Consider the following 26,864-nt stretch of genomic DNA (forward strand, 5'->3'; position numbering starts at 1 on the left):
TGGAGTTTCGGTGTGGAGACTGGGATGGACTGTGTACACAGTGTGTATTGTAGATTGAACAAGACCCGAGGGTTGAGACCTGTACGCATGTATACCGGGGCTATGCGGCTAAAGTCAACACATGGAAAGTATCACCAGTCTGGTGTAAATTAGTTCCGCACGAGCAAATATCACGACTCGCAAGATTTGACGAGACAAAATACTAAGAAACAGTCTCCTTTCTTCAAAGGTTCGTATGCAGAATGTTGTGGAAAATGGCGCTTGACCCTTGATGACTTAACAGTATAGCTGCTTGTTTAAGTGTTTTTGTGTGCATGCGTGCGTGCGTGCGTGCGTGCGTGCTTGTGTTTAAAGGCGTTCATAAATTTAAATGTATTTTAGAAGATGTTTAAATGTGGGTGCTTGAAGGTTTGTATGCTTGAACCTATTTGTGTGTGTGTGTTTTATTCATACACAACGAGCAGACTATCAAAATAGTGAGCCACCAGTGAAAGCAAACAAGCAGACAGCCATGTATGCTACTGTCTGAGTATCTGCTCCAAGTAACCGGGAGCCTAGGTCTGTCTCCATGCTTTTCTCTGCTCCATGTATTGCTCTGGTTTGATGACACATCTCACTGCTGGCTCCACTGTGCCTGCCTGCAACTTTATTCTTCTTTCAATCTTGCATGAGCGACAGTGTGTGTCTGCATGTGTCTGTGTATATGTGTTGCTGTGCACATGTATATATCCCCGAAATGGGGATCATGGCAGTTAATAGGTTGACAAATCCCTTTCTCTCGCACAAGCTCATTTACTCTCTGTCTTCCTCTTCATGTCAAACTACTCACGGGGGTAGCTAGTGGAGTCTGGAAGCGTAATCAATGGTCTACTGAGTATAGGACAGTGCTCTCATTACTGACGGTAATTGTAATGCTCACATACAGCCTAGTGAACACTGATTGTTGACAGCTGAGTTCAAAAATTAAATACCACTCACAGAAAATTAACCAAACGCAAAAAGTCATAAAAAGAAGACAACGAAGCTAGATGATAATGATTAGAATATTATATCTATTATAATAGACAAAATGTATTGAAAAATACTGTTTACCTGATTTTTTTTCTCTCCTCTGTCTCTCGAACACAACACACGCACACACACACGCACGCAAGATGTCGGGATATTACATAAATAAAACAGTACATGAAATGTACTGAACATAGCACTCACAACAGTAATGCACTGTATTCTTTGTTTCCAGACTGTTTTGACCGGTACTTTCACACAGTGCAGTATTGTTGTCAGGCTGTGTGCAGTGCCACGTATTTCATCTTTTATGTGACTCTTGTCTTACCAATACACTGGTTACAATAATTATAGGAACAGTAATTATTTGAAACAAGCCGGCAAGTCCCGTTTTTTTCGATTCTTTCCTCATTTACAAAATATGCATTATTTTTGTAGCAAAGATTTCACTGACACTGTTTAATGGTCATCTGTCTGCTGCATTTTTTTCTCGTAAGGACTTTGTGTACGACGCAGACGACCGTAGGTTCTCAATATACAATGAAGCTTTTATATTGTTTTTTGTGGACAAATTTTACATTTCAAAATCTGTTCAGTTTGTTCACATCAAGACAAAGTACAACAAGTGATGCTTTGGTCAGTGGTGTAAAATTTGATTGCCTTGTGAATTGTGCTTAAGATTGCTTAAGCATTTCAGACATGTCAGGTTTTTTTACATGTCGTAAGCAGCGTGAAAAAATAGTTCTTATGTTTATAGAACTTGCATGACGTATGTAAAAAACAGCTCTAGCAGCTAGCTGCCATCTCGTATATCAAATCTCCATGTAGACATTACTTGCGAGGCTCAACCCCCAGCAGGATAGGTTTCTCAGGGGAGGATAATGTCGATCTCCTGAACGTGATCATCATCTGAAAATGAGAGAAACGATTTTTTTCTGGCTTTGAAGAATAATGATCTAGAAAATATGCAGTCGTGTACATTTTACAAGTCATAGTCATGGATAATGTCTGTGGTACTTATATGAACTTAAACCTTATTAGAAAAGGCAAAAACAAGTTTTACAAACGCGCACGCGACCATACACACATATTAACACACATATATATGTGATATGGGATAATACATCCCTTGATCACTTTGTCTTGCATGAGTTCATTTGCTCGTTCTCTTCCTCTTCAGGTCAAGCTACTCACAGGGGTCTCCGGCACTTTAATAAACCGGAACCGTCGGATGATGGTGACGGCGGCCATTTTGGCCTCGTACAGCGCCAGTCTCATGCCGATACACTGACGAGGACCCATCCCGAAGGCCAACTCGCTTATCACGGTAGGCATGTCCTTATCATCAAACCTGGTTAAATAAACAAACTTTTTATTCAATAATTCGAATATAAATCTCACAGCAGCTTTGTAGAACAAGAAGGCGAGAAGGTGGACATTTATCTCTTTGTACACAAAAAAATGTTTTGAGGGGCGGGGCAGACGTACAGTGACAGTAATCATAGTATAAAGAAATTGTGTGGTGACAACGTGGTTAAGGTCATCTTTGTCATGACCCTCAGCTCCTGTGTCTTCGATACTCTGCTACCTAACTGGCTCACTGTGTCGGGTACATTGTCCGTCTGCTTCACGCTCTTGGATAGGTAAGAGCTATTTAGAGAGTGGTGAACATTTACTCCGGTTTTCCTTTCTCTAAATTCAGTCTTTACCTTTCTGGAATGAACTTGTCAGGATCTGAGAAGGTTTCTTCATCATGCGTGAAGGCGTAGAGTGGCACGCCAATGCAAGATCCAGCCTCAATATGCACACCTTTGATTGTGCGGGCCTCGACTGCTCGGCGTCCGATCCTGCAACACGATTCTCAGTAATATATTTGCCTCAGAGAGAATGCCGGTAAATGTTAATTTGCGAAGACTGGACAGCAAACGTAAGAAAGAAAGGAAATGTTTTCACTGGTTGTTTTTGAACATTGACCTCGATTCGTTTAAAGCGATAGTCCCAATACTAACCAGATTATAAATTATTAATTATAAATAATCATCCCACCTAAATATGCACTTCTCCGTACTTGGGAAAACAAGAACAGTAAATACCTCCGACCACTTTTTTCCTTCAAGAATGGAATGACTTTATTTGAAACAGGTCACTAGTGACTAAATTCACAGTCAGTAATCCAAATATGTCATCAGTGGCCATAGTGTCTTCAGGGGTGTCATCAATGGGGATACATTCTTGATTGTCTCTCCCTCGCCACTGCTATGGACTGTTAAGATTCTAGCCATCTGGAGTTTCTTATCAGTGTACAGGATAAATAAATCATTATTAACGAAAACCCACAGGGGAACAGGTGGAAAACTGCGCAGCGTTTCGCGGATGACATTGTCCAGGTACTTGATGTTCATCACATTCTCATAGGTAGGCGGGGCCTGCAAACAAAAACAACATAAGAACACTTCGCTCATTGGACAGATTCCGAGATAAGCTTTGTTATTCTTCAAATAATGTTTTATTGAACTTATTTGATATTTCTTATTTATTAAGTAATCGTGCATTACATTGTGAAGGAGGTTACTGTTCTCAGGCACAGTTTTTGTCTCAGCTGAAAGAGAACAAATTCTCGGGGGAAACGTCAACATGTAAAGACTTCGCTCACTATAGCATCACTTACATCACCGATGGCGGCGATGATCTCGTTGTAGAGCTTTTCCTGTTTGTTGGGGTTGAGGGCCAGCAAATAGGTCATGTAATGTAGAGTCGTCGCCGTCGTTTCGTAGCCGGCGATAAAGATGAGCATGCTTTGTGCGATGATTTCGACTCGAGTCAGCTCTAACAAAGACAGACGCAGACATAACTAACCTGCGCATTGTAGAAACGATCTGAGTTTTCGACAAAAAGCAAATTAACGAACATCGACAATCTGGGTGCGTATTACATATTTTCCTGCGTCTTTTATCACCAAGCCGGATTTGCATGTAACCTCTAAGCCCCAGAGTGTTTGGGCTTATATTCTAAATCGTAAGTGGCAGATCGACTATAAGACCAAACTGTAGTGAGTTATGGTGGGTCTCGTATTGTTTTGTGTATAAATGACGTCTTGTGTCTGACGTCTTGTGTGCGTCATTTGTTCCACGTCACTTGAAGCAGAAAAAGACGTCATATCTAAAAAGAGTTTTTCTGTATGGCCGAGTGAGCGGGAAAAAAACAACGGTCTTCGTCCGCCATCTTCTTTATAACTTTCACAATGACATTCCTCTGAACTTGAGCCTCTTTGACTCAATTCACCTACAAATCTCTTCATCTTCATCGTCATCTGCGGTGGCTCGTCGAGCGTTGTGTGTGTGTGTGTGTAACACGTCGTGGGCAAGCAAGGTAAGTCACTATCCTTTCGTCTTATTGCACCGGTGACTTAAGATTTATTCTTACGACCTCGCAAGCAAACTATTCCAGGCTACACAAAACTGATCGCATTATAAGCTGCTTAGGAATGACCAGAGATTGGAACTGAGTGCATAGGTTGTGACTGTTACCAAAGCTTAGCAACACACTGATTTATATCTGGGGACTAAACTCATTACTGCGTGTTTGTGTGTGCATCCTGAGACTAAATCCAAGTTGTCCTACTCACGTCTGTCCTGTGGTTTGGCTGCAATGTCGGCTTCCGAAGCTTCCGCTTCCAGCAACAGATGCAGTAAATCTACTCGCTCCTGAAATAAGTGCATGTTAATATGTAGAGTGATGTGATCACAAGGTCTGCCTTCGCCGATATATAAAACAAAGAATATGAGCAATGCAAAAGAACATTAACAAAGGATGCACCGCTTTTTTTATGTTCACGTTCTTTGTAAACAAGAACAATACTATAAAAGATTAACTCAGCTCAGATAGAGAGTAATCTTATCAATGGATTGCGACCTGAATAAGTCGTGTGATGGGTTTTTTTTTTTTTTTTTTTTCACATATAATTTTATCCATAGTATTTATTAGCATTTTTTGCATCTACATTATACTTGATGTGGTTTGATAAACATTTATCGAATCAACAGTCCTTAAATTGTAGCAATCTGATCTGTAAGATTTTATTGGTATCAATAATATTAGTGTGCTTCTATTGGTATCAACCTATCAATATGGTTGGGTTTGTAGCAATCATATTAATCGAATTAATTGAACCAAATCGGACTTACATTATCACCGTTCTTCCTCCTGTCGTCAATGAGCTGATCAATCAGCCGGACGACATTGTTGACCTCCTCGGTAGGAGCGTCACTAAGCCGGAGCAGTAAGAGGACCGGGCTGAGGAACGGAAACAGTGCTGAAACAAGAGGCCGTTACACTGTATACAACTGTCCCCTACTTTGCACAGGTATACCATCATGTACATTATTTTCAATAATTTAAATCTAGAATCCTCGCTACTCTTGAACAGCGCTGACCGGATTGGAAATCTAGAGTTGCGGCCCTTTAATTTTACCTTTATTTGTCGCGATTAATCATCAACCCTTCCATAGTATACTCAACGTGCTGACTGCAGCATCAGGCTGTCCGGGGGGAGGGGAGGGGAGTGGCGAAAGATGTTAATACTTCTGTTTACCGATGTCACATGGCGCTGAATAAGGAAGCATAGCAGCTGACACTCACCAAACAAGGGACTGAATCCATTATCCAGCTCTTCTATTACTTAGACCCGAAATAGTACGTCTATCTCTAAATAATATTAGCAAGCTGTAGAATTAATACGTTTTAAAAAAGGAATCAGTTAAATAAAATTGCGTGGGAAAATGACAGGCTAATTCTAAGAAAAATAGTCATGTAATAATAATCAAAATCACAAATAACATCATCGTCATTATTAAAGTTTAAAAATTATCATTTATTTTTTATTAAATTTATCTAGATGTTCGTTTACAGTTTAAGACAAGCTGTGAAGTGGTCCCAGAGATAATTTTGAATCGTATACTCACTTAGAAATGCAGAACGCCAACCTAGAGTTTTAGATTTTTGGAACATCTTGACGATAGCTTTTAAGAAAGGATTATTTTCTCGGACCAAGGAGTCAGTTTCAAGACCAAAGGCTGTTCCAGCAATTACATCAATGGTGTAGGCTCCGAATATTCTAGAAGACAAAGAAAATACTTCAAATATTAATAATAGATCTGCTGGAACGATTTTCATGTTTAGTATATGTGCACACTTGTGTGTGTGTATCAGAGAGCGAGGAATTTAAGATCCTTGCAGACATGACAGGAAGTCTGGCCCATGACTGATGTCACTGGAGTAAGCGACAGGCGTTGTCTAGAGTGGACATGGACACTATTAAAAGACAGCTAACACTGACCAGTATTATACAAGTAGACGGACGCATACATAACCGGAGATATACACTCTTAATGTCATCTCCAGTACAAGCAGCTGTTACCAAACCTTTTTACATCCGCAAGTTCTTGTTTCTCTGTGAGTCTTTGGAAGGCGCTGGAGAGGTTGTCACAGCACCGGCTGATGTAGCGACCCATCTGGAAACGGTCACAAAAGATGTTTATTCAAGCATATTTTTTAGAAAAATAATTTCGTCTATAGAAGACTCGTAACTCTCGCCAGTATGGTTGAACTTGATGCATGGTAAACATAAAAATCCAGCATTTAAATATTCAGATCATTTATTTTGTGTGTGTGCGTGCGCGCTTGCTTGCTTGATTGCATTCCAACAGTCCGTTTAGTAAAGGTATATCCCTCCTTACAAGCTTGAGCCTGCCGGTGCTGAATGTTGGCGTCATGGTGTGACGTATGCGCCGCCAGTTGTCTCCCATTGTAAACACCACGCTCAGGTTCAGCGGGTAGGGGGCGGTGCGTCTCGGAACGTTTGACTGTCCGCAGTTACACAAAACACGGATATTACTGTCCACTTCTCGCACTCTCGCAGTAATAAAATACAGATCATGTTAGTAAAATACAGATCATCACATTTGGACTAAATGTGGCTAAAAATAGAGTAGGTAAAATTGTCTTATGGGAATAGTGGAAATCTGTGTATCTATTTAAAGAATACAATTCAAATGTCATTATTAACATTTTATGTTCACGATTAGTAAATAATTTGAAGAAATAACTTCTGAAAATGGTGCAAGTAATTTTTGTGTAACTTTATTTTAAGAAACTGGTTTTTGACAATGTTAAGACATAAAAATACACATTAATTTATTTCTGAACTTAAACAATTCATTTGTTATATCATGTTTTCCCTCTGTAGCCTCTCTCTTTCATACATGTCTGTATGTGCGCACGCAAAAGCGTGATGAAAGCAAATTAAATATGCTGTAAATTATTTTTTTAAGTCATTCGCCAGAACGGTACCTAACGTGTATAAAGAACTTTTTACCCGCTCTGTGAAATTTGAGAAATCTTTGAGGAAGACCTCCTTTATAATGTCGAGGTCGTTGGTGAGCAGCATGCTTTCACGCATAAAGTAGACACTACAACAGAGACAGATAGACACTATAGACACTACAACTGACACAGACACTACAACAGACACAGATAGACACTACAACAGACACCGAGTGCGAATTCTCCCACTACCCAGAGAGTTTTAACAGAGTGTAAGAGGTAGTAGAGATTGTGATACTATGCACATAGCAATACAGCAAGTTATCACCAATGATGAGTTTGTGAGGCAGAGCTGATATTTAAGGGTTGTGGTCTGGTCATTCTGGAGCCATACATTACAAAAATTCAGGAAAACGCGGTTTTTTTAACATCTATAGTAAGATGCTATCGTCGTGTCATATGGGCTTAGTTTTGTTGAAGTTTGTTTAAGATTGTGTTTGCTGAGGACTGAGGGGGTATGTGAGATCAGAGATAAGAGTGTTCGCCATCAAGACAAGGTGCGTTATGCTAAACCCAAAACACCCTCAGCTCTCCACCCTCTTGCTTTTGAGAAGCATCTCAGCTGAAGATTTGCCTTCACTAAGTGCAGAACTAAGCATTGTAGACGCTCCTTTATTTCGGTAGACCACAACTTAAGATGTTAACCCAAATTTGTATGGGGTGGCACGGGTGGGTGGTTGCGCTGTGTGAGAGAGAGAGAGAGAGGGAGAGAAAGGGAGAGATTATCAACTATAGTATAGTATACACATAGAACTTACCCGAATGTTTTTCCATACTTTCTCCTCCAGTCAAGGGAAGCATTAAATAGACCCTAAATGAATATAAACAAAATCCTGTTGTAAGTTGTAATGCATAAATTTATCAACACACGCTGAGGATTGTTTGCCGAATTTTGTTACAGACTGATCTACATAATTAAATTTTGCTCACATACTCCAAAACCTTTTCTCCAGCAAACTTTTCTTTATTTACAAATATGTTAGACATTTTATATAATTTACAATGCTATCAACCTATGGCCGCGTTTTTAACTAACAGTGAGGAATGTGTGTAGTCTTACTTTTTTCAAAATGTCCATCATGTTTCCTAAAAACGGGACAGGTGCTGGCCCAGGAATATTATACTTGCGCCATTTTGTGTACGTCCAGGTACCGTAGCTGATGACATAGAGAAAATGACAGAATTAGTGTCCATATAAAGGAACAATTAGACAATAATATTGTGGATGATGCTACACGTAAACTAATAACTTTATCTGAGTAGTTTCTCTTAGGCCAGCCTTGCCATTATCACCTTACTTTTTAATTTCTATTAAGGAGAGATAAGCACACACTGGTCACACTCTTTACTTGTCTCCCTTGTGTGTGTGTGATGTAAAATGTAAAATCTTAAACAGACGCAATAATAATAATAACAACAGGATTTGTATAGCGCATTTTCACCATATGGAGGCGAGCTCGAGTTTGTATTCGACTGGGATTATTCTAATTATAATGATGATTACCATAAGGGGCATACCCTGGGATATGGTTTGTTAAACTGTTTAATTATTTCTCAGTTGTTGTAATAATAGTTAAAAACCCATGTACAGATCGTTGAATTGTATTCTTCCGAATGCTGAACTATCGCAAGCCTTGCTCACTCTGTTACTCAGTCTACCTATGTCGTCTTCATTGTTGATTTTTGTTGTTTTGTGTCTATTGTTGTGCATTTTTGTGTCTACACAGATCAGTATTATGTGTGACGTCATTTCAAATGTTGCTGGATTGATTTCCGTTTTTTCTTTTTCTGGAACATCTTTTTGTACTTTACCGTCTGCGCCATTTTCTTAGATGTTAGAACTGTGCGTCAGCAGTGTTTCCAGATTTTCTTGCGATTGTTCCGGAAAGTCTTGTGTGCAGTGGGGACAGGTCTGACAACGCTGACATTGTGTTTCTTCGGGAGACTGATTTTGTAATGACAGTTTGTGTCGCGTGTCACGATTTGGGCCTTTCTGTCAGCGCCTGGGGACGCTCCTGTTCAGTAAGGCAGCTCACAGCAGACGACGGTTGACGGCTGTTTTTTTGTACAGTGTGCAGGGGGAAGGTCAAGGCCTTCTCCCTCTGACCGTAGCCGTGTCTTACGTCACGCTCTTGCTACGACACGTGACGTCGGCTTGAGTGCGGTGTGCTGCCGGTGGGAGCTCTGGGGGTGCACTGGTTGGGCCCCTCCCTTCCCTGTCCAAGGTTTTGGCGTGAAAAGCGTTCACGCGCCTTGGCATGGGCTGGGTGTCGTGGGCGCTGACGATTGGTCACAGCCCCTGGGCGACAGGAAGTGATCCCCAGAGAGCAGCGTCCCTCGTGGCAGTTCTGACCTGGGCTCGGTGGAGAGAGGAGCTTGTTGTGCCTGAAAGGACGGCGGGAGGCCAGGCCATTTGGGCAGTGTAGGCTGCGCCGTGTTACCCAGGTCGTTGAGTTTCCCTGGGAAAGTGTCCGCGGATTTCCACGGGAGAGTTTCTGCCGTTCCCGTTGTGGAGGGCAGCTGACCGTCGGGTACCATCACAAGCCGATTTGGGCTTTTATCTGTTCTACATGTTCGCCATATTTTGCAACGTCTTCGTATTTCGCATCTTCCTCGTGTTCGACAGACTCTATGTGTTCTTCGTCGTTGACGTCTCATCCGCCATTGTGTCAACCAGCCACCCTGTACCCACGTCATCTCATCGGCGTGTGAACACGTGACCTCGCTGCGCGGGTGTGTGGCCAGCTTTAGGTGGAGCAGCCAGGGTTAGGACCGGCGAGCAGGGGTTCACGTGACCAACGGCCTACCCACCTCTCGTACCTGGACGCGAGGAGGGAGGGGGGCCAGCTGGAGTAGAAGAAGACTGGTGTTTCCGCTGATTCTTTGAACACTTGAGCAGACATTGACTGTGCTGTGTCGCAGTGCTCTTTATTTTTTCTGCTGTATTTATGTTTTATTTGTAACCTCTTGGTGGGAGGTAGTCCCCTGTTGGTTTTGTATTTATTTGACGGGTGCTCGTGGGGTATTTTTTGATCCGTTTTTTCTGTGTGTGTGTGTGGGTGTATGTGTATGCGTGTTTATACTTGTCAGTAAACAGCGTGCTTGTATCGTTTTTCCCGTCTTTGTCGTGGTTTGTGCCGTGCACGGGTTTCGAGAGGTAGTCGTAGACTGCCTCCGGCCGAGTGTCTGTGCGTGTCTGGCCGGCTGTGTGAGCGGCTGTGCGCGTGCTTCTGGCGAGGCTGGGGGTTGGAACGCGACAGTTTGCTCTAATGGCAGTTGTGTGGAATGAAGGATGTGTCTGTCAACGAGAGTAGATGTGGTAATGGCCGTCACCTTCTCCACAAGGGTGGCTACACTTCAGGGTGCACGCAGTGATCTCGTTTTGAGACCAGCGTTCATGAATACTGGTTTTATTTGGAGTGGTGGGGTGCTTTGAGCCTGAATTTGACGGTGCGTGAAGCACTCTTTCAATCAACTTTATGTCGATTTTACTATGAATTGTGTTTGAAATGTCAGTGTACTTACACCGCCCTGTTGCTCCCGCGCCTCTATGCAACGTGCTTTGAATCAGGCTGATATAAAGGCGTGATATAAATGTGTTTCATATTATTTTATTATTATCTTCTTATCTATATATACGTGGTGTGTGCGTGCGCGCGTGTGTGTGGGTGTGCGCGCGCCCGTGTGTGTCAGAGGAGAGTAATAGAGTGAACGTCCTCTTGACAAAGATCATTTAGAGTTCAAGTGTACCGGCACAACAAGTATGGCGCAAGTTTATTTACGTACAGGTTTTTTGCAAACGATAAGCTGTGTGTGTAGATAGACCTACTTAAAGACCAACCTGATCGGTTTGCGCTTTTTTCAGACATCAGTAGGTATAGGCGATATAAAACTAACCGGTAAATTTCAGCCTTCAATACCGATATCTGCAAAATCCGAAAATAATTCAGGCTGGTTCTTAAAGGGAAGCAGAACTAGACAATATGTCAGTAAGTGCAGTCATAGCTCTTTTTGTTCCCCTGGTGAGCAGGAGAGTGGAAACCAAGTAGCGGTATTGAAGTGGAAGCCTTCTGTTCATCACTAAAACGTATAGCCTCGCTGTTTATGTTATTATTGTTTTTGTTATTGGACAACTTAGAGGTTTTTAATTCACAGGAGTCGCTTTGTTGAGCGTTGTTACGAATTATAAAGCACGGATGCGCTAAGATCGCTGCTTATGGCAATAGATATAAATTTGTCCATTTTATACGTAGACTCAAGGATGTACCTGCCGATATCATTTTCCTGTTTTCGGAAGCTATCATATAGGGCCTAGTTAGCTGTGGTAGTCTACTTCACAACAATTTTTTTTATCCCATTTCTTTATCTTCTGGATACCTAGCTTTGAAAAAAAGCTTGAAGAAAAATTAGCTAAGAAATTTTGAATTCTACAAATATTTATGTAGAAAAACAAAAACTACAATTGTACTTTATATGGTGAGTTTTTTACGTTGTTATTTTTAAAAATGATAAATTTTATGCTATGGAAAGAAAGACCTGTGCCGAATGGGCACGACTGTGTACGAATCAAAATGGTTGCAGCATCTTGTGGTCTACAAACTCAAACTCCCTTTTGGGATCTGCTGGGGTTACTGAAGCTTGGACTGGGTCGCCAGTCAAAAAAAAAAAAAAAAACAATCAGAAAAGGAAAAATGCTGTCAAATGACGCTAAGTTAAGCAAGCTGGTTTTGCCAGCAATCTTCAGAAAACAACAACATTCATATATAAGCAGGAAATTTAGAAATCTGGCTGTGGCTAGTTTCCAGGACAGGAGGACAGAAGAATGTTACATTTTCAGGCAGTATAACAGCTTTGTACGGTGTCAAATGAAGCAGTCACTCCGACTATCAATATTTTGAATATCAGGGAGGTACTCACAGATACAGTAGTAACAGAATCAGCGCAACCAGGACAGCGGGTAGGATCCAGCCCACCATCTCCATTTTGCAACTCTTTATTCCGAGGTAGAGAACCGTGACTGTATCCACACTCGGTGTCGATGTAGACTGTCTGTTGAACCTGTCGAGTGCCTTCCCACCCCACGCACCTCGGGCCAGCCAATGCGTAGACGACGCAGCCGCCTTGTATCGACCTCTGACACCGCTGGCACTCGCTCTGCGCCTCCGCGGACTTCGTATAGATGAGACAACTTCCGTGCACACCGTTCTTAAGCATTCCTTCGGTTAAAAGCTAAATAGAGTGAAACCTTCTCATTAAGACCTTTTGTGTTGTGATTTTCAGAGGAAATAATGTAAACTTAATTAGCTTTATTTTAAAAAAAAGATTTTTTTGTTTTATTGCTCATCGGTCACTTCGACCCAAACCATATCGCTCCAGTGTCATTTGCCATCAGCGAGAGCTGAATATCGCCCACGTAAGTAGACATCGTCCCAACATAGAAAGTTAAATCGATTTAGGCCCAAAAGACAAATCTATCACCGATGACACCAGTAACTGTTAACGTCAAATATTATCAACAAAGCGTATTTGAACAAGTTCAGACACCGTCTTACTACACAAAAATGGCCGCTTGGCATTGCACATTCAAAGAACAAATTTCACAATGTTGCATAAAAGCAATTTTTCTTTTAAATCAATTGTAAAAAAATATGTCGTCATCACTTTGTAGTTTGAAGGTTTTTATTAAATGTATATGCAGACACTTAGTTAAACAGGTGTCACTGCTCGGTCATTTATTTAGCGGGAGGTCGAAATGACCGGTCCCCCGTTCATTGTTGTCTCTTTACCAGCACATATCAGTGATTGTGCTTCATTGATGACCTTTTACGGAATGTGTTTATAAAAATAAGATTACTGTCACCGAATGTTGGTGTTTTGTTGCGACTTTTTGTAGAAATCACGTTTCAAAGTATTTTAAGAGAGCGTCTTAGTCTAAAACAGTACACAATGTAGTAATTGCTTGCTCTTACCTGGAGGACTCTGTAAATCTTCAGCAATGACAAAATAAGTGAGCGTGACAGACATGACCAAGCGACAAGAAAAAAACATCATCATATGTTTAAAGATCTTTCTCTCAACATTAAAGAAATGAAATCAGTATTGTTGTAGGTGCTTAGTCATGATTCGTGGAATGAAAGCGGACTGGTTGATCTACCTACTACGACTCGGTTTTGGTGGATTTTAGTCTTAATAAGGATGTTTTACTGTATCTGTACTGTGTGAAAAAGTATTATGATATGGTTTCTAAGCTATTTATTTCAACAATTTACACGTTAAGTCAGGTTCCTGAAATAAAAGCAGTATTGTACACTGACATTTACCTTGTAAAAGAGAAGATGGCCAATTTAAATTAGTAGATGGTATTCGATGAATCCACCAACAAAGGAGAAGACACGGTAAGTCAGTCACCCCGTGTCTATGACAGGTAGATTGAAAACCAACACCTTTAGACAACGTGTCTCTGCCCACTGCACTTTAAATCAGTTTTTAACTCTTTAAGAGAGCGGTATATCAGAGGCTGCATGCGATCACTATTCGATTAGAAACACATTTTCGTCGATGATGATCTTTCTCTCCAAGAAGCTAGCTTATAGGCGTTAATAAACAACAAATAATGTTCTGGTGTTTGCTTTTCAGTTTGATGTCTTATTCCTAACACGAAACATAGCAAGTTATTCCACTCATCCCTATATGCCCTCCACTTGTTTTGTCCTGTGTAACTTTTATCTCCTTGTCCGCTCCTTCACCTCTCTAATTTAAAATAAAAATCAGTTACAGTATGCGCGCTTTGTGGCCTAGTTAAGATTAGAGACCAACTGTTGTCCGGAGTTGACTTGCACTTCATGTGCTCGTGAATGGAGCAGGAACACGTCAGCTACTCGGTGATGGCAAAGACTGCACTTTAGCATTATGTTGATAGAATATAGCCATATACACACGTTCACGTTAACGAACGCACACCCACACACACAGACACACGCCTTCTGTTAAAATAGCCCACTGTCAGACATATATTTATACATAAATAATATGCCTTTAGTTTGTTTGGATTTTCTCCCTCTCTCTAGCGCTAAGAAGGAAGTAGGAGGCTAGATATTTTCAAATTACCGCTGACCGACCGGTAACCCCGACGTCGTGAGAAGTTATTTTGGTATCAACCACCTTGAATGGCTGTTTTTGTTATCGTAGACACGGCCATGATCTTGGCCTTGTTTTCTGCCACATTTTTAAAATCTGCACGGAATATTTTTATATTATCTTTGCATGCACGAAGCTGTTGTTTGATTTCTCTCCCCACCACAGGCGGGCTTGAAGTGCTTTTTATTAAAGGACATGCGTTGGCAGGCATTGAATGCATATTAGTCACACACACACACGCATGTTCGCAGGTTTTGACGGAGTAGTGTACATATGTTCGGAAAGATGTGATTAAACCGTTTGTTGTTAATTTCTTGCTATCTTGACAATTAATACACACTTGAAAAACAGTTTTAATAGAAGCACGAAGTAAGAAAGAAGATATATTATGAAAAGACTTTATTTATTCTACAAGGCAGTTAGACGCTCTGTACGGAAGCCCAACAATACCATAACACGTTCATAGTCGCTCCACCTAACAGATCCTTAATCATGATTCAGACTCACGTATGATTTCAATTCATTCGCACATAGTAGCGTTCAGAAGTCGCTAGGCCGAAACAACTGACATCCTCAACCTGTTGGTCCTACATACTGACACAGAATCGGCGACCCGACGAAGTTGGCAGAAACCATCGCATAGAAATGTAGACACTTTGGGAAATGATTGCTTGTTACAGAGATGCTGAGGAGCCATGCTTGGCCGTCCAAGTGACTTCGGAGCTGGTCATTACAACACGATTCAAACTGTTCATGTCCTTGCCTGGTAAACTGTTGTAAAAACAGGTGAACGCGAACACAATGAGATTTATAAAATAGCTGAAGAAATCTCTGTGAAAATGAGAAAAATTTCAGTCTCTAGAGAGAAGGAATAGGCCTGTTGAGCCTTCTTCACGATAGACTAAGTGTTGGTCTCCTAGCTTAGTCTCCTGTCGAAGAAGGTTTCCAGATATTTAAATGTATCGACAATTTCCACCTCGTCATGGATGACAGTGGAGAATTCCAAAGGAAAGAAAAGACAATATCTGGTTTACTCACATTAATTTTTAAGAAATTGTCATCAAACCAGGTAATTAATTTATCCAAGGCTACACCATGGGTGTCTACTGGTCCACTAAGAAGACAGAACAGTGCAGTAACATCAGAGAATTTACCAAGATATATAACTCATCTCACACGGCTCACAAGCCTCCACTCTACTCTTCCCCGAACAAAAGACAGCGACGTGCGAGGGATAACAAGATTTATTGAGCAAATTATTTACAATAAATACAACAATCTGGCTTATGGATGGACAATGGATGTGCATTACATTACATTGTACTGCTGCTGGATGACCATGAATGCGGCATCCAACCCTCCCCTCCCCACCTTCGCTATAGATGCTACACAGGAGAGGCAATCTTGGTCATAAATCGGATTTGTAAAGGCCGCATGTTCCAGAAAATGTGTGAAAGAAACAGAAATATAAAGTTAATGAAGGACGTTAATTTAAGAAGCATGCACACCGTCTGACTACATTATGGGCAATTTAAATATGTACGCATACAGTCCAGTGAGCACTGATCATTGACAAGTTCAAAATTACACACAGATCACATCCTTTTTGTGTATGAATTTCATATGTGGATGAATAATAGGAAATGTAATTTAAATATCTGTTTACGCTTGTCTAGATACATCACTAAAAGCGCTGTTAGTGGTGTAAAATCTGTTTAGTTTATTCATGTCCAGAATAAAAGCAATGGTATAAAATCCGTCGTCTACGATGCTGCTTTTCAGACCTTCCTGTTTTTCTACATGTCTTAAGCAGCGTGAAAAAAATCATGATAGATTTTATGCTTTTAAAACAGCTCTAGCAGCTAGCGGCCATCTTGTATATCAAATCTCCATGTTGACATTACTTGCGAGGCTCAACCTCCAGCAGGATAGGTTTGTCTGGGGAGGATAATGTCGACTTCCTGAACGTGATCGTCATCTGAAAAAAGAAAGATGGTTAGGTTTGTTTGTTGTTGTTGTTTTTTTTTTTTGGTTTTGTTTGTTTGTTTTTTGTGTTCTTTTTTTTTTTCCTATGGAACAATGATCTAGATCAGGGATGCACAACCTACGGCCCGCGAAACTTCTGCCCACAGTGCAGGAAATCGGCATGTTAGTAATAAAAGAGGACCTAAAAAAACGAAAACAAAAGGAAGAAGAAGTATTTATCCCTACGTAGGGGCGTTTCCCAATCTTTTTTTCGATGGACGAACATTTCGATTCAGTGCTCCGACTTGGTGTCTCTACGATGAGGCCGGACATTCAGAAGTTGGTTTCGGGAAAACAACTTCAAATATCCCACTAATTACTACATAATTAATGGTAAGTACAACTTGTTTCTAATAAAAAATGGTATCTGCTCTATTTTTTTTTTCTTTTGTATTTTTGCGGCGAAGTGGCCCGCGACACGGCTGTCCGAAATGGATATGGCCCGCAGGCCGAAAAAGGTTGTGCATCCCTGATCTAGATAATCGAAATGGCAAAGGGTTCTACGCACTTGCATACATTTTGTATACTTTTTACTAGTTTACATGTTCTCTCACGCAGTCACTCTAGTCTCTATCCTTTTTCCTGTATTTTTGTTTGTCTCGGTACTTTACTGAACATGATCCTGAGACAAAAAAGGAAAAATGTAACGTTCCACTTCCGGATATGCGACCACAGAGGTGTGATGTACCTCCATTATTACTTTTTCTTTCACAAGCTAATTCACTGTCATTCTTACAAATTCACTGTCTTACAAATTCACTCTCTTACTTCTGAGCTTATTCACTCGCTCTCTTCCTCTAACTACTCACAGGGGTCTCCGGCACTTTAATAAACCGGAACCGTCGGATGATGGTGACGGCGGCCATCTTGGCCTCGTACAGCGCCAGTCTCATGCCGATACACTGACGAGGACCCGCCCCGAAGGCTAACTCGCGTACCAGGGTTGGCATGTCCTCGTCATCAAACCTGGTTGATAAATAAATCAGTAAATATTCCAGACCTTTCGCGCTCTTCTGATGCATATGATAGGGAAAATAAATGAATTAGAGTAGAACAGTTGGAGTTTGAATTTAACATCGCGGTCAAGCAGAACGAGATTATAAAAAAAAAAACAGTTGACTATGTGCTGACATAAGATTACTAGGTTCATGTCCCACACTCAACGCCGGGGTTTTTTGTGCATCAGTTCAATATCTAATTCGATAAATATAATGAATTGGTTGCAAGTTTACAACTGTAGCAGAACTTTGGGACAACATGTGTCACTGACGGCGTTTTGTTTCCCTCCACTTTGCTCTCCTCTCTATCTCTCACACACACTCACTACTACACTTTGGTTAGCCACGCGAGCGTTTACCATACTGATGAATACGTGCCCTGTATGGCAACTCTTCCTCAGCGGTATCCACATTATCAATCCCCTACCCCTACTATAGTTTCGTAAGAGCAAACTCGGAACTCAACGGAAAGAGTCTTGCTGCCGTAGTTACAATACAGTTCCCCAGACAGCGCGAATATAACTATAGTTCTTTTCTTTACCCAACATTTACCACTGTTTTTCAAAAGAATTGTTCTAGAGGTAACGGAGTAGACTGTATCTGGACATATAAAACTTTTAAAGTAAAGCTACGGACACAATACGCTGGTCCTTGAGCTTCCTATGTCAACTTTCAGCAATGACATTTGACTATGGCTCCAAGTGTTTTTGAAAGAGGTAGATGGGATTTAGAAAGTCGTGAACATATTGTCAGCTTTTTATCTACGTGTTTACCTCTCTGGAATGAACTTTTCAGGGTCAGAGAAGATTTCTTCATCATGCATGAAGGCGAAGACTGGCACGCCAATGCAGGATCCAGCCTCAATATGCACACCTTTGATTGTGCGGGCTTCGGCTGCTCGGCGTCCGATCCTGCAACAGGATTCTGTGATATGAATAATAGTCTTGAATCTGAGAGAACGCCGATAAACGTGAATTTGAAAGACTGGACACCAAAGGTAAGAAAGATAATTAGCAAAAGCTTTAATTCTTGGTTCTTTAATTCCGATTCGCTTAAAGCAATTCTCCTAACTACATTTTCCCCATCAGAATAGATTAACGATATTTGAAACAGGTCATTACTAACAAACATTCATCATCAGTGACCCAAAAATGTCATTATTGGCCATAGTGTGTCAGGGGCTATTGGTCCTCAAGAGGGATAAATTCTGGGATTGTCTCCCCCTCGCCACTACTGTTTGGACGGTTACGGTTCTAGTTTAGGTTGTGTATACGAATAAATCTCATTTTTCAGAAGTTTACAGAACTACAAAAATCCTTATTAACGAAAACCCACATGGGAACAGGTGGAAAATAGCGAAGCGTTTCCCAGAGTACATTGTCCAGGTACTTGATGTTCATCACGTTCTCATAAGTAGGCGGGGCCTGCAAACAACAATATAAGAACACTTGGTCCATTGGACTGATGTCGGAAATGAGTTTTTTTATTCTTCAAATAATCTTTTATTGAACTTATTTGATATTTATTATTCCTCGGGTAATCGTGTATTATACTTTTCTTTTTTTTAATACCTTCGAAGTATTTACCATTGCTTCCTATTTTTGATCTGCTGATTAAACTTAGCTATTCATGTGTTTCTAAGTGCTAATTGTGAAGGAGGTTACTGTCCTCAGTCACTGCAAACCTTTTCATGTGTCAGATAAAAGAGAATAAATTCTCGGGGAAAGGTCAACATTTAGAGACGTCTTTCACTACAGGACACTTACATCACCGATGGCGGCGATGATCTCGTTGTAGAGTTTTTCCTGCTTGTTGGGATTGAGGGCTAGCAAATAGGACATGTATTGTAGCGTCGTCGCCGTCGTTTCGTAGCCGGCGATAAAGATGACCATACCTTGTGCGATGATTTCGACTCGCGTCAGCTCTAACAATGACAGATGCAGACATCAGACATTAACTTTCCAAGTTAAACTTATTTCAGCCAAACACAGTACACATTGCCATAGAGATATGTGCTTTCAACAAAAAGAAGATTAACAATGTCGATAACGACATCGATAATGTTAGCGTCTGTTACGTACTGCTAGATTTATCTTCAAGCTTGGTTTGCAGATGATTTCTTTTATAGGACTTGACGTTAATCCGGAAGGTATTTTGGCTTAACTTCTAAAGCCCGGTCTTGAGTGGCAAGTCGATCATTCAGTCCAAACAGCGAACTCAAAGTGCACTTGAGATCGGAAACTAAAAATTTAATTTGAAGACCTCGCACGTAAATTAGTTTTTGCTGTTAAAAATACTGACCGCATAATCAACTGATTAGTTGTGGCTACAGACGGGATCTGAGGGTATATCTTGTGGCTCCAAACTTAGCAACAGATTTATATCTGGGCACTGAACTCATCACTTTGTGTGAGCATCAGAATTGTCCTACTCACGTCTGTCCTGGGTTTGGCTGCAATGTCGGCTTCCGATGCCTCCGCTTCCAGTAGCAGCTGCAATAAATCTACTCGCTCCTGAAATAAGTGCATGTTAATATGTAGAGTGATGTGATCACAATAGTTTCGCCGATACTATAGACAAGGAAGATGTAATGGCAAAAAAGAAACAATCAAAGGATGTTTCAATTATTGTAATGTTAAGGTACTCTGTTGATAGCGCTGTGTACATAAGCTCGGTGAATGGAGAGTAATTTTATCAATAGAGTGAATTGCATCAGTCGTATCCTCATAATGTGATTATCATTTATATCAATGATTACACTACTTACGTTGGCGCCGTTCTTCTTCCTGTCTTCAATGAGCTGGTCAATCATTCGGTAGACAGTGAATAACGACTCGGAAGGAGTTTCACTAATCTGGAGAAGTTGGAAATCCGGCGGAGGAACGGAAACAGTGCTGAAACAAGAAGTTTGTTGCTTTATGTTTGACTATCACTAAACTGGGCCGGAGTATACCATTAGGCAGATTATTTTAAATTATTTAAATCTGGAATCCTGGCTGCCCCATCTCAGTTTGCTTCAAGTAAGGGGATCAGGGATAAGTATACATAGTCTACAATCGATACAGTTTTTTATCAATCATAAGTTTTACCTTGAGTTCATTGACTTGAAAAAGCATGTCAATGATTTTACTCAGAACTCTATAAGGAAAGCGAATTATGATTTTTTCTTCAGCGTTGTGCATCCGAAAGATGGATCCCTCTCTGGACCACCGTTTGTACAGGTGTTCGAAATTCAACTGTTGTTATTTTTCAGTGCTTTATTATTAAAAGATTTTTCTGGGAGTGGAAGATATATTTTGGAGCTTTATGTTTTGCCCAGAGTGCAAAGAGGTATGTGCTGGTCCTACTAATGACGACAATGATAAACTACTAGGAATCAATGCTTCTTGTCATGTCGGCACTACCTGCAAAGATTTATCTGTCCCCCTTTCCTTTGGAAGCAATCAGAGGATGGTATAGCGCCTGGAAAATTATCTAACTTCCCCACCATCAGAAGAGCTTCAGCGTTTCATCAAATAATACTGTCATTCGCAAACGTGTCATTACTATATTTTTTTAAGTTTTAAATAACCATCAACTTTTTTCTAAAGAAACACATTGTTCTGTTGTTTCAATAAAACGAATGGTGATTTATGATTATGATTATCGTAGTGATTGGGGTTTTTTTCATTAGATTCCGCTGATGTTCGTTTACAGTTTTAAACACGAAACGAGTAAAGAAGCAAAAATCCCTCAGCTGAGGTATCCACTCACATTCTCTCTCTCTAACATACACATCGCATGACGGGCAGAAAGAGAGAGGTGGGTAGCCCCGAAAACAAATAAGCTAAAATTTTCATTGTATACTCACACAGAAGTACAGAACGCCAGCTCATACTACTAGTGTTTTGGAACATGTTTGTCAGAGCTTTTAAGAAAAGATTATTTTCGTCGAGCAAGGAGTCAGTTTTAAGGCCAAAGCCTGTTCCAGCAATCACGTCCATGGTGTAGGCTCCGAATATTCTAGAACACAAAGAACATACTTGAAATATAGAGAAGAATACATTTGCGCTGGCGTATGTGCATATTTGGTTTTTCATGTGAGCACGTGTTAGTGTATAAAAGCGTGTGTGTATGTGTGTGAAGAAAGATCCTAACAGACAAGACAAGAAGACATGCAATATCTTACGCCACATCCACCACAGATGTTAGACTGGACAAGGCAGCATCTGTAATGTACAAGCGGACGGACGCATACATAACCAGATATATACACTCTTAATGTCATCTCCAGTACAAGCAGATGTCGCCAAACCTTTTCACATCCGCAAGTTCCCGTTTCTCTGAGAGTCTTTGCAAGGCGCTGGAGAGGTTGTCACAGCACCGGTTGATGTAGGGACCCATCTGGAAACAATAAGACAAGAGTTCAATTTTTTAAAATCTTTTCAGAAAAGTCACTTCTTATGAAGTGCAGAATTCTCGTTGGCTGTTAATGTCGCCAACACACGAATGGTAGTTAACTTGCTGCATGGCCATGTAACTGTTACCAGCAAACTTTCCAGAAAGGTTGCAAATAATGTGATGTAGTCTCTTGTCTTTCTTTTTCTCATCCAGCATTTTCTTCTCATAATAATCATTCGCGTGCGCGCTTGTGTGTTTGTGCTTGCTTGTCTGTCTGTGACAGTCCTTTTCATAAAGACACCATTCCTTACAAGTTTCAGCTTGCTGGTGCTGAATGTTGGTGTCATGGTGTGACGCATTCGCCGCCAGTTGTCTCCGTTTTCAAACGGCAGACTGTGGTTAATCGGGTAGTTTAGAGGACGCCTTGGAATCTGTGACTGCTCGCAGGTATACGAAATACAAAGACATTAGAAATGTGTCCACCGCACACATTCCCACCAATCACGAAATTAGTAAACAGTATAATTGAACCTCAGCAACTACTGTGATAAATTCATTTTGAAAATACTTATTACGAGTCTGTAATTAACTTCAACTTTTTATTGCTAATGGATTCATTATTAGAGACTTTCCTCTGGTTTTACATATATGTATTTAGCACATAATGCATCGTGATAGCTTGTACTATGGTGTCCAAATCTTTGCTTAAAAATGCAAAACTTGTAATGTTATCCCGAGGACTTGGTCCAAATGTTGCGCTCCACGTTTAGCATGAATTTGATGATGCCAACCTCAAAGTGAAATAGAAGGGTTATGACTATTTGTCTTGAATAATGCTAAGTTAGAGCAGTTTAAGTTCAGACTACATTCAGAGGAATTAAAAATGTGTTTGATGACGCAACCCGTCTTGTCCAAGCACTACCTAAGTCTAATGGAGGTCTCAGACTACCTAGGAGTTGCATGTAGAGGACTACAAGGAGTAGCAATAGATGTAGCAGAAAGAACGTTTGGTTTGATTTCGAATGTAGAAATGCCTAGAAGCTACTTATAAAAAGAAATTGTTAACCTTCGCCAAAATCCAAAGGACCAGTGCTAAATTATCTTACATATCAAAGAGAAAGGAATCTAAAACACTAATTTAGAAAAAGAAAGTATGTAAGTACGAAATACAAGTACTTAATACTATGAAAAACATTATATCTGATCCAAAGTTATTTTTGGAAAAAAATCCCAGTGATGTTTGTTAAAATGTAAATACTTTCGTGCTGATGACAATCCTATTGCCTGTTGCACAGTTTATTTATATACCTTTGATGGCTTTGTTATGTTACCCCTTCAACATGGCCGTTACCCTATTCAATAAAGTGATTCTGATCAAAATAGACTAGACATAAAAGCCTATAAAAATAGCCGAAATCTTTTTGTTTTATATATATATAATATATTTAAGAGAGAAAGGTTCCGATTATTATTAATATCATATGTTTACAACTAAATAACTTGGAGAAAACCATTCTGAAAATCAACAAACAATTTTTTTAAAGACAACGAAGATAGGAAGATTTTGAATTCAGCGACGCAGAACAATTGAATCTACACAATTTATTTGTTGTAAAATTTTTGTTTTCTAATGTTACACGTGTTTTAGCAGCCTGTGTCTTAGCTAGCGCATAAAAATGATTAAGGCGTGTAATAACGATGATATGCTGCAAACTATTTAAAAACCGTCCACCAAAATGGCAACTAAAGTGTACAAAGAATAGTTTACCCGATCTGAGAAATTAGAGAAATCTTTGACGAAGACCTCCTTTAGAATGTCAATGTCGTTTGTGAGCAGCATGGCGTCACGCATGAAGTAGACGCTACAACAAACACACAAACAAACATCTTCAGAAAGCGTCAAGAATACGACTCCTGTTTCATGATTTAGAAACTATAAACCGTGACCCTACCTTCGCACATACCCTTCTCCCCACCCCAAGCACGCTAGCACGGCAACGACTTACCAGTTGCAATTGATGATCCCTTTTTATGTATTTACGCTATCATTAATTTATCATCATCCTCGTTCTCGCCATCGTCGTCATCATCATTGACTACACACAGTAACTTACCCGAATGTTTTGCCATACTTGCTCCTCCAGTCAAGCGAAGCATTGAATAAGCCCTGAAAGAATAAGTACACGATCTTGTAAACTGAAACGCAATCCTTTGTCGACCCACCCTCAATGCCAAATTTTGTTTCAGACTGATCAACATACATGTAATTTTGTTTACATTTCCCATTATCCTTGTAAATTATTTCCATACTATAACTTTTCATCGTTTTTTTTCTTCGAAGCATTTGTTAGTTATTTTATTTGTTGTGAAACACTTCAGACACACGTTGTAATCATATCAAGCTAAGACCGAATATCAAAACCAACTTACTTTCTTCCAAATATCAATCATGTTTCCCAAAAAGGGGACAGGTGCTGGTCCTGGAATATTATACTTGTGCCATTTTGTGTACGTCCACGTGCCGTACCTGATCCATAGAGAAATGGAATGTCGTGTCGACATAAAGCAATAATTATACAATAATAATTGTAGGTGATGTTACAGGTAAATAATAACTATATCTGGTTCATATCTCTCAAGCCATCCTTGCAATCGTCATGCTACTTTGTCATTTCTTTCAATCACATTTATCGTTGAAATAAAACTGCAAACGTTAAAAACAAACTAGAGGCTAAGATGAGCACACACTGGTCTCTTGTGTTTTGCTGTCGTCCTCTGTCATTAAAGATGAAACAGCATCCTGTTGCAGAGTTGAATAACATTTGTCTTCTTCCCCAAATAGTTGTCCTTTAATATCACAAAATCTTTTATTGGCTGTTTTGCATGTGGAAAGTACACCAACACAACAACGGCTTGAAATCAAACAGACATATTGTTTAGCGTAGTCATTCATTTTTCTTTTAATTTTTGGTTTATTCATTCAGTCTCATAAATCCGTTGCAGTTGTGCTAGTTCAGTTCAGTTCGTCCCACGATTGGCGTTCTTCCACGAACCAGATGCAGGGAACAGTCTGATGGCGAGGTGAGCTCACGCCAGCGGGTCCGGTTATCTTCCCGCCAGAGAAGTTCCCCCCCACCCAAAGAACAGCCTGTCCAATCCTTCAAGTTAGTCCCTCAACCTTTTCTTTGTTTGCTACGACTTCGCCGCCTTCAACGTACCTTGCAGGACAATTTTAGACAGGGGACAGAACCTCAAGATTTTACTTCTTGACGGTCGTGAGCAGAAGGTCCTGGGCTGTGACTAGGTTGCCTACAAAGTCGTTCGTCTTTCTCTCTCTGTAGGAGATTCAGAGAAGTCTCCTGAAGCACTTCATCTCGAACACCTGGATCCACCGCTCTTTTTGCTTAGCAGGGTCTCATCCCGTACACACTCACTGGTAGCGAGTTTGCCCTTTCAAAATCTGTCACTTGTGTCTTTCAAAGTCTCTCTTGGATCATTTTTTGTGTGTGCAAGTGTTTATAACCTCTCTTGTGTGTGTTGGGGTGTATGAAAGAGAGATAGACACAGTAATAGAGTGAACACGTTCTATAAGCGGATGTAAGGATATTTAGAGTTTTATAATATCGACACAAAACAAGTATGGTACAAGTGTATTTATTTACAGTCTTTGTGGACGATAACCTCAATGTCTGGTGGGTTAATAATCACCTGCTGGGAGGGGTGCAAAACAAGATTGTAGCCTATCAAATGCAATCATAATTTCTTTCCTGGTGACCAGTTGAGTGGAAACCAGGTAGCTGTGTTGGAAGCAGAGACCCTTCCTACATCGCTACAAAATAATTAAATCATCGCATGTTGTTGTTGTTGTTGTTGTTGTTGTTGTTGTTGTTGTTGTTGTTGGACTACTCATAGGTTGTTTCTAATGTACGTAGCAAGATGGTTGCAAAATCTCGTCCTCTACTAACTCAAAAGCCCACCTACTGGTGATAACTGAAACTGGGGCTGCGTCTCCAGGGTATTTTTAAAACAAAGTACTGTTGAAAATTCACAGCACCCGACACGAGTTCGTCACACACACACATGTATACTCATGCTATCAACATAGACAAGAGATTAACTGATAGGAAATTAAGGTTGGTCGTGACGTTTTTCATGCACAGGTGTTTATGATAGGAGGAGGGGGTGATATTAAAACCTCGCGCAATATAAACTAAAGAACAGTCCCGTAAAGTGACAAACGCATTATTCATGCTGACTTTATTTGACATGTCACGTAGGTACTCACATATACAGTAGTAACAGAATCACCACAGCCAGGACAACAGGCAGGATCCAGTTCACCAAACTATTCAGCTCCATTTTGCAACTGTCTCTTTAGTCCTGAGGCTGAGAACGGGAATGTTTCCACACTCGGTGCGTCGACGTGGAATGTCTCGAACCCTGCACCACACACCAACGCTTGTGCGTAGACAATGCACCCGCCTTGCACCCGCCGCTAAACTCGCTGTTAGACCGTCTGGCGACTGCACCGACCTCTCATAGTATCATACAGAAGATAACCTTCGTTCACTCGCACTCTGTTTGAATCCAACTGCTGGACGCTAAGATTTCCTGAGGTGCGCATGGACGGGTTAAAAACTAGTTACACGTCCTCTGAGTACTTCGTGCTTCAACATTAATGGCCACCTGTCGTGCTATGGCTGGTGAATATGTTTAGCACAGCACCAACTGTACTTAGTGTCGTCGGACTCTTGATGCTTTAGCTCGTCACTCGAGACTGGTATTACAAGAAAAATAAAATTCCCGAGGGTCTATCCAAGTGACTGATTGGATGACTGGAACATGTGACAGGAGATGTTGGTGGTTAAGCTGCTTATTTTACTTTTGAAATTAGGCTTTTCTTATTCGTGACTGTAAATTTGGCGAAAGATGGAT

The 26,864-nt window shown here is 40.6% G+C and overlaps 3 protein-coding genes across 3 annotated transcripts in view; 1 reads left to right on the forward strand and 2 right to left on the reverse strand.

Annotated features, from left to right (window-relative positions):
* Positions 1–1,096: 1,096 nt before the first annotated feature.
* Positions 1,097–14,084, reverse strand: LOC112571322 (cytochrome P450 3A21-like). The gene is made up of 15 exons (XM_025250236.1): positions 13,710–14,084; positions 12,307–12,618; positions 8,450–8,546; positions 8,148–8,200; positions 7,382–7,475; positions 6,744–6,869; positions 6,430–6,518; positions 5,970–6,121; positions 5,193–5,320; positions 4,634–4,712; positions 3,677–3,834; positions 3,346–3,434; positions 2,718–2,855; positions 2,203–2,359; positions 1,097–1,917 (listed from the first exon to the last, which is right to left on the reverse strand). The coding sequence occupies exons 2-15, from the start codon at positions 12,369–12,371 to the stop codon at positions 1,840–1,842; spliced, it is 1,503 nt and encodes a 500-aa protein (XP_025106021.1). The 5' UTR covers positions 12,372–12,618; positions 13,710–14,084; the 3' UTR covers positions 1,097–1,839.
* Positions 14,085–18,326: 4,242 nt separating this feature from the next.
* Positions 18,327–26,864, forward strand: part of LOC112571321 (tetratricopeptide repeat protein 8-like) — a 57,499-nt gene continuing 48,961 nt past the window's right edge. Inside the window, exon 1 of the mRNA XM_025250233.1 lies at positions 18,327–18,546. Within this exon, the coding sequence (XP_025106018.1) occupies positions 18,367–18,546 (180 nt within the window). The 5' untranslated portion in view covers positions 18,327–18,366. The remainder of the gene's footprint in view (positions 18,547–26,864) is intronic.
* Positions 19,411–26,534, reverse strand: LOC112571324 (cytochrome P450 3A43-like). The gene is made up of 10 exons (XM_025250239.1): positions 26,215–26,534; positions 24,360–24,456; positions 24,044–24,096; positions 23,698–23,791; positions 22,241–22,366; positions 21,844–21,932; positions 21,400–21,551; positions 20,317–20,443; positions 19,985–20,062; positions 19,411–19,473 (listed from the first exon to the last, which is right to left on the reverse strand). The coding sequence occupies exons 1-8, from the start codon at positions 26,286–26,288 to the stop codon at positions 20,358–20,360; spliced, it is 771 nt and encodes a 256-aa protein (XP_025106024.1). The 5' UTR covers positions 26,289–26,534; the 3' UTR covers positions 19,411–19,473; positions 19,985–20,062; positions 20,317–20,357.

The sequence above is a fragment of the Pomacea canaliculata genome, linkage group LG8, assembly GCF_003073045.1.
Source record: "Pomacea canaliculata isolate SZHN2017 linkage group LG8, ASM307304v1, whole genome shotgun sequence".
Lineage (NCBI taxonomy): Eukaryota > Metazoa > Mollusca > Gastropoda > Architaenioglossa > Ampullariidae > Pomacea > Pomacea canaliculata.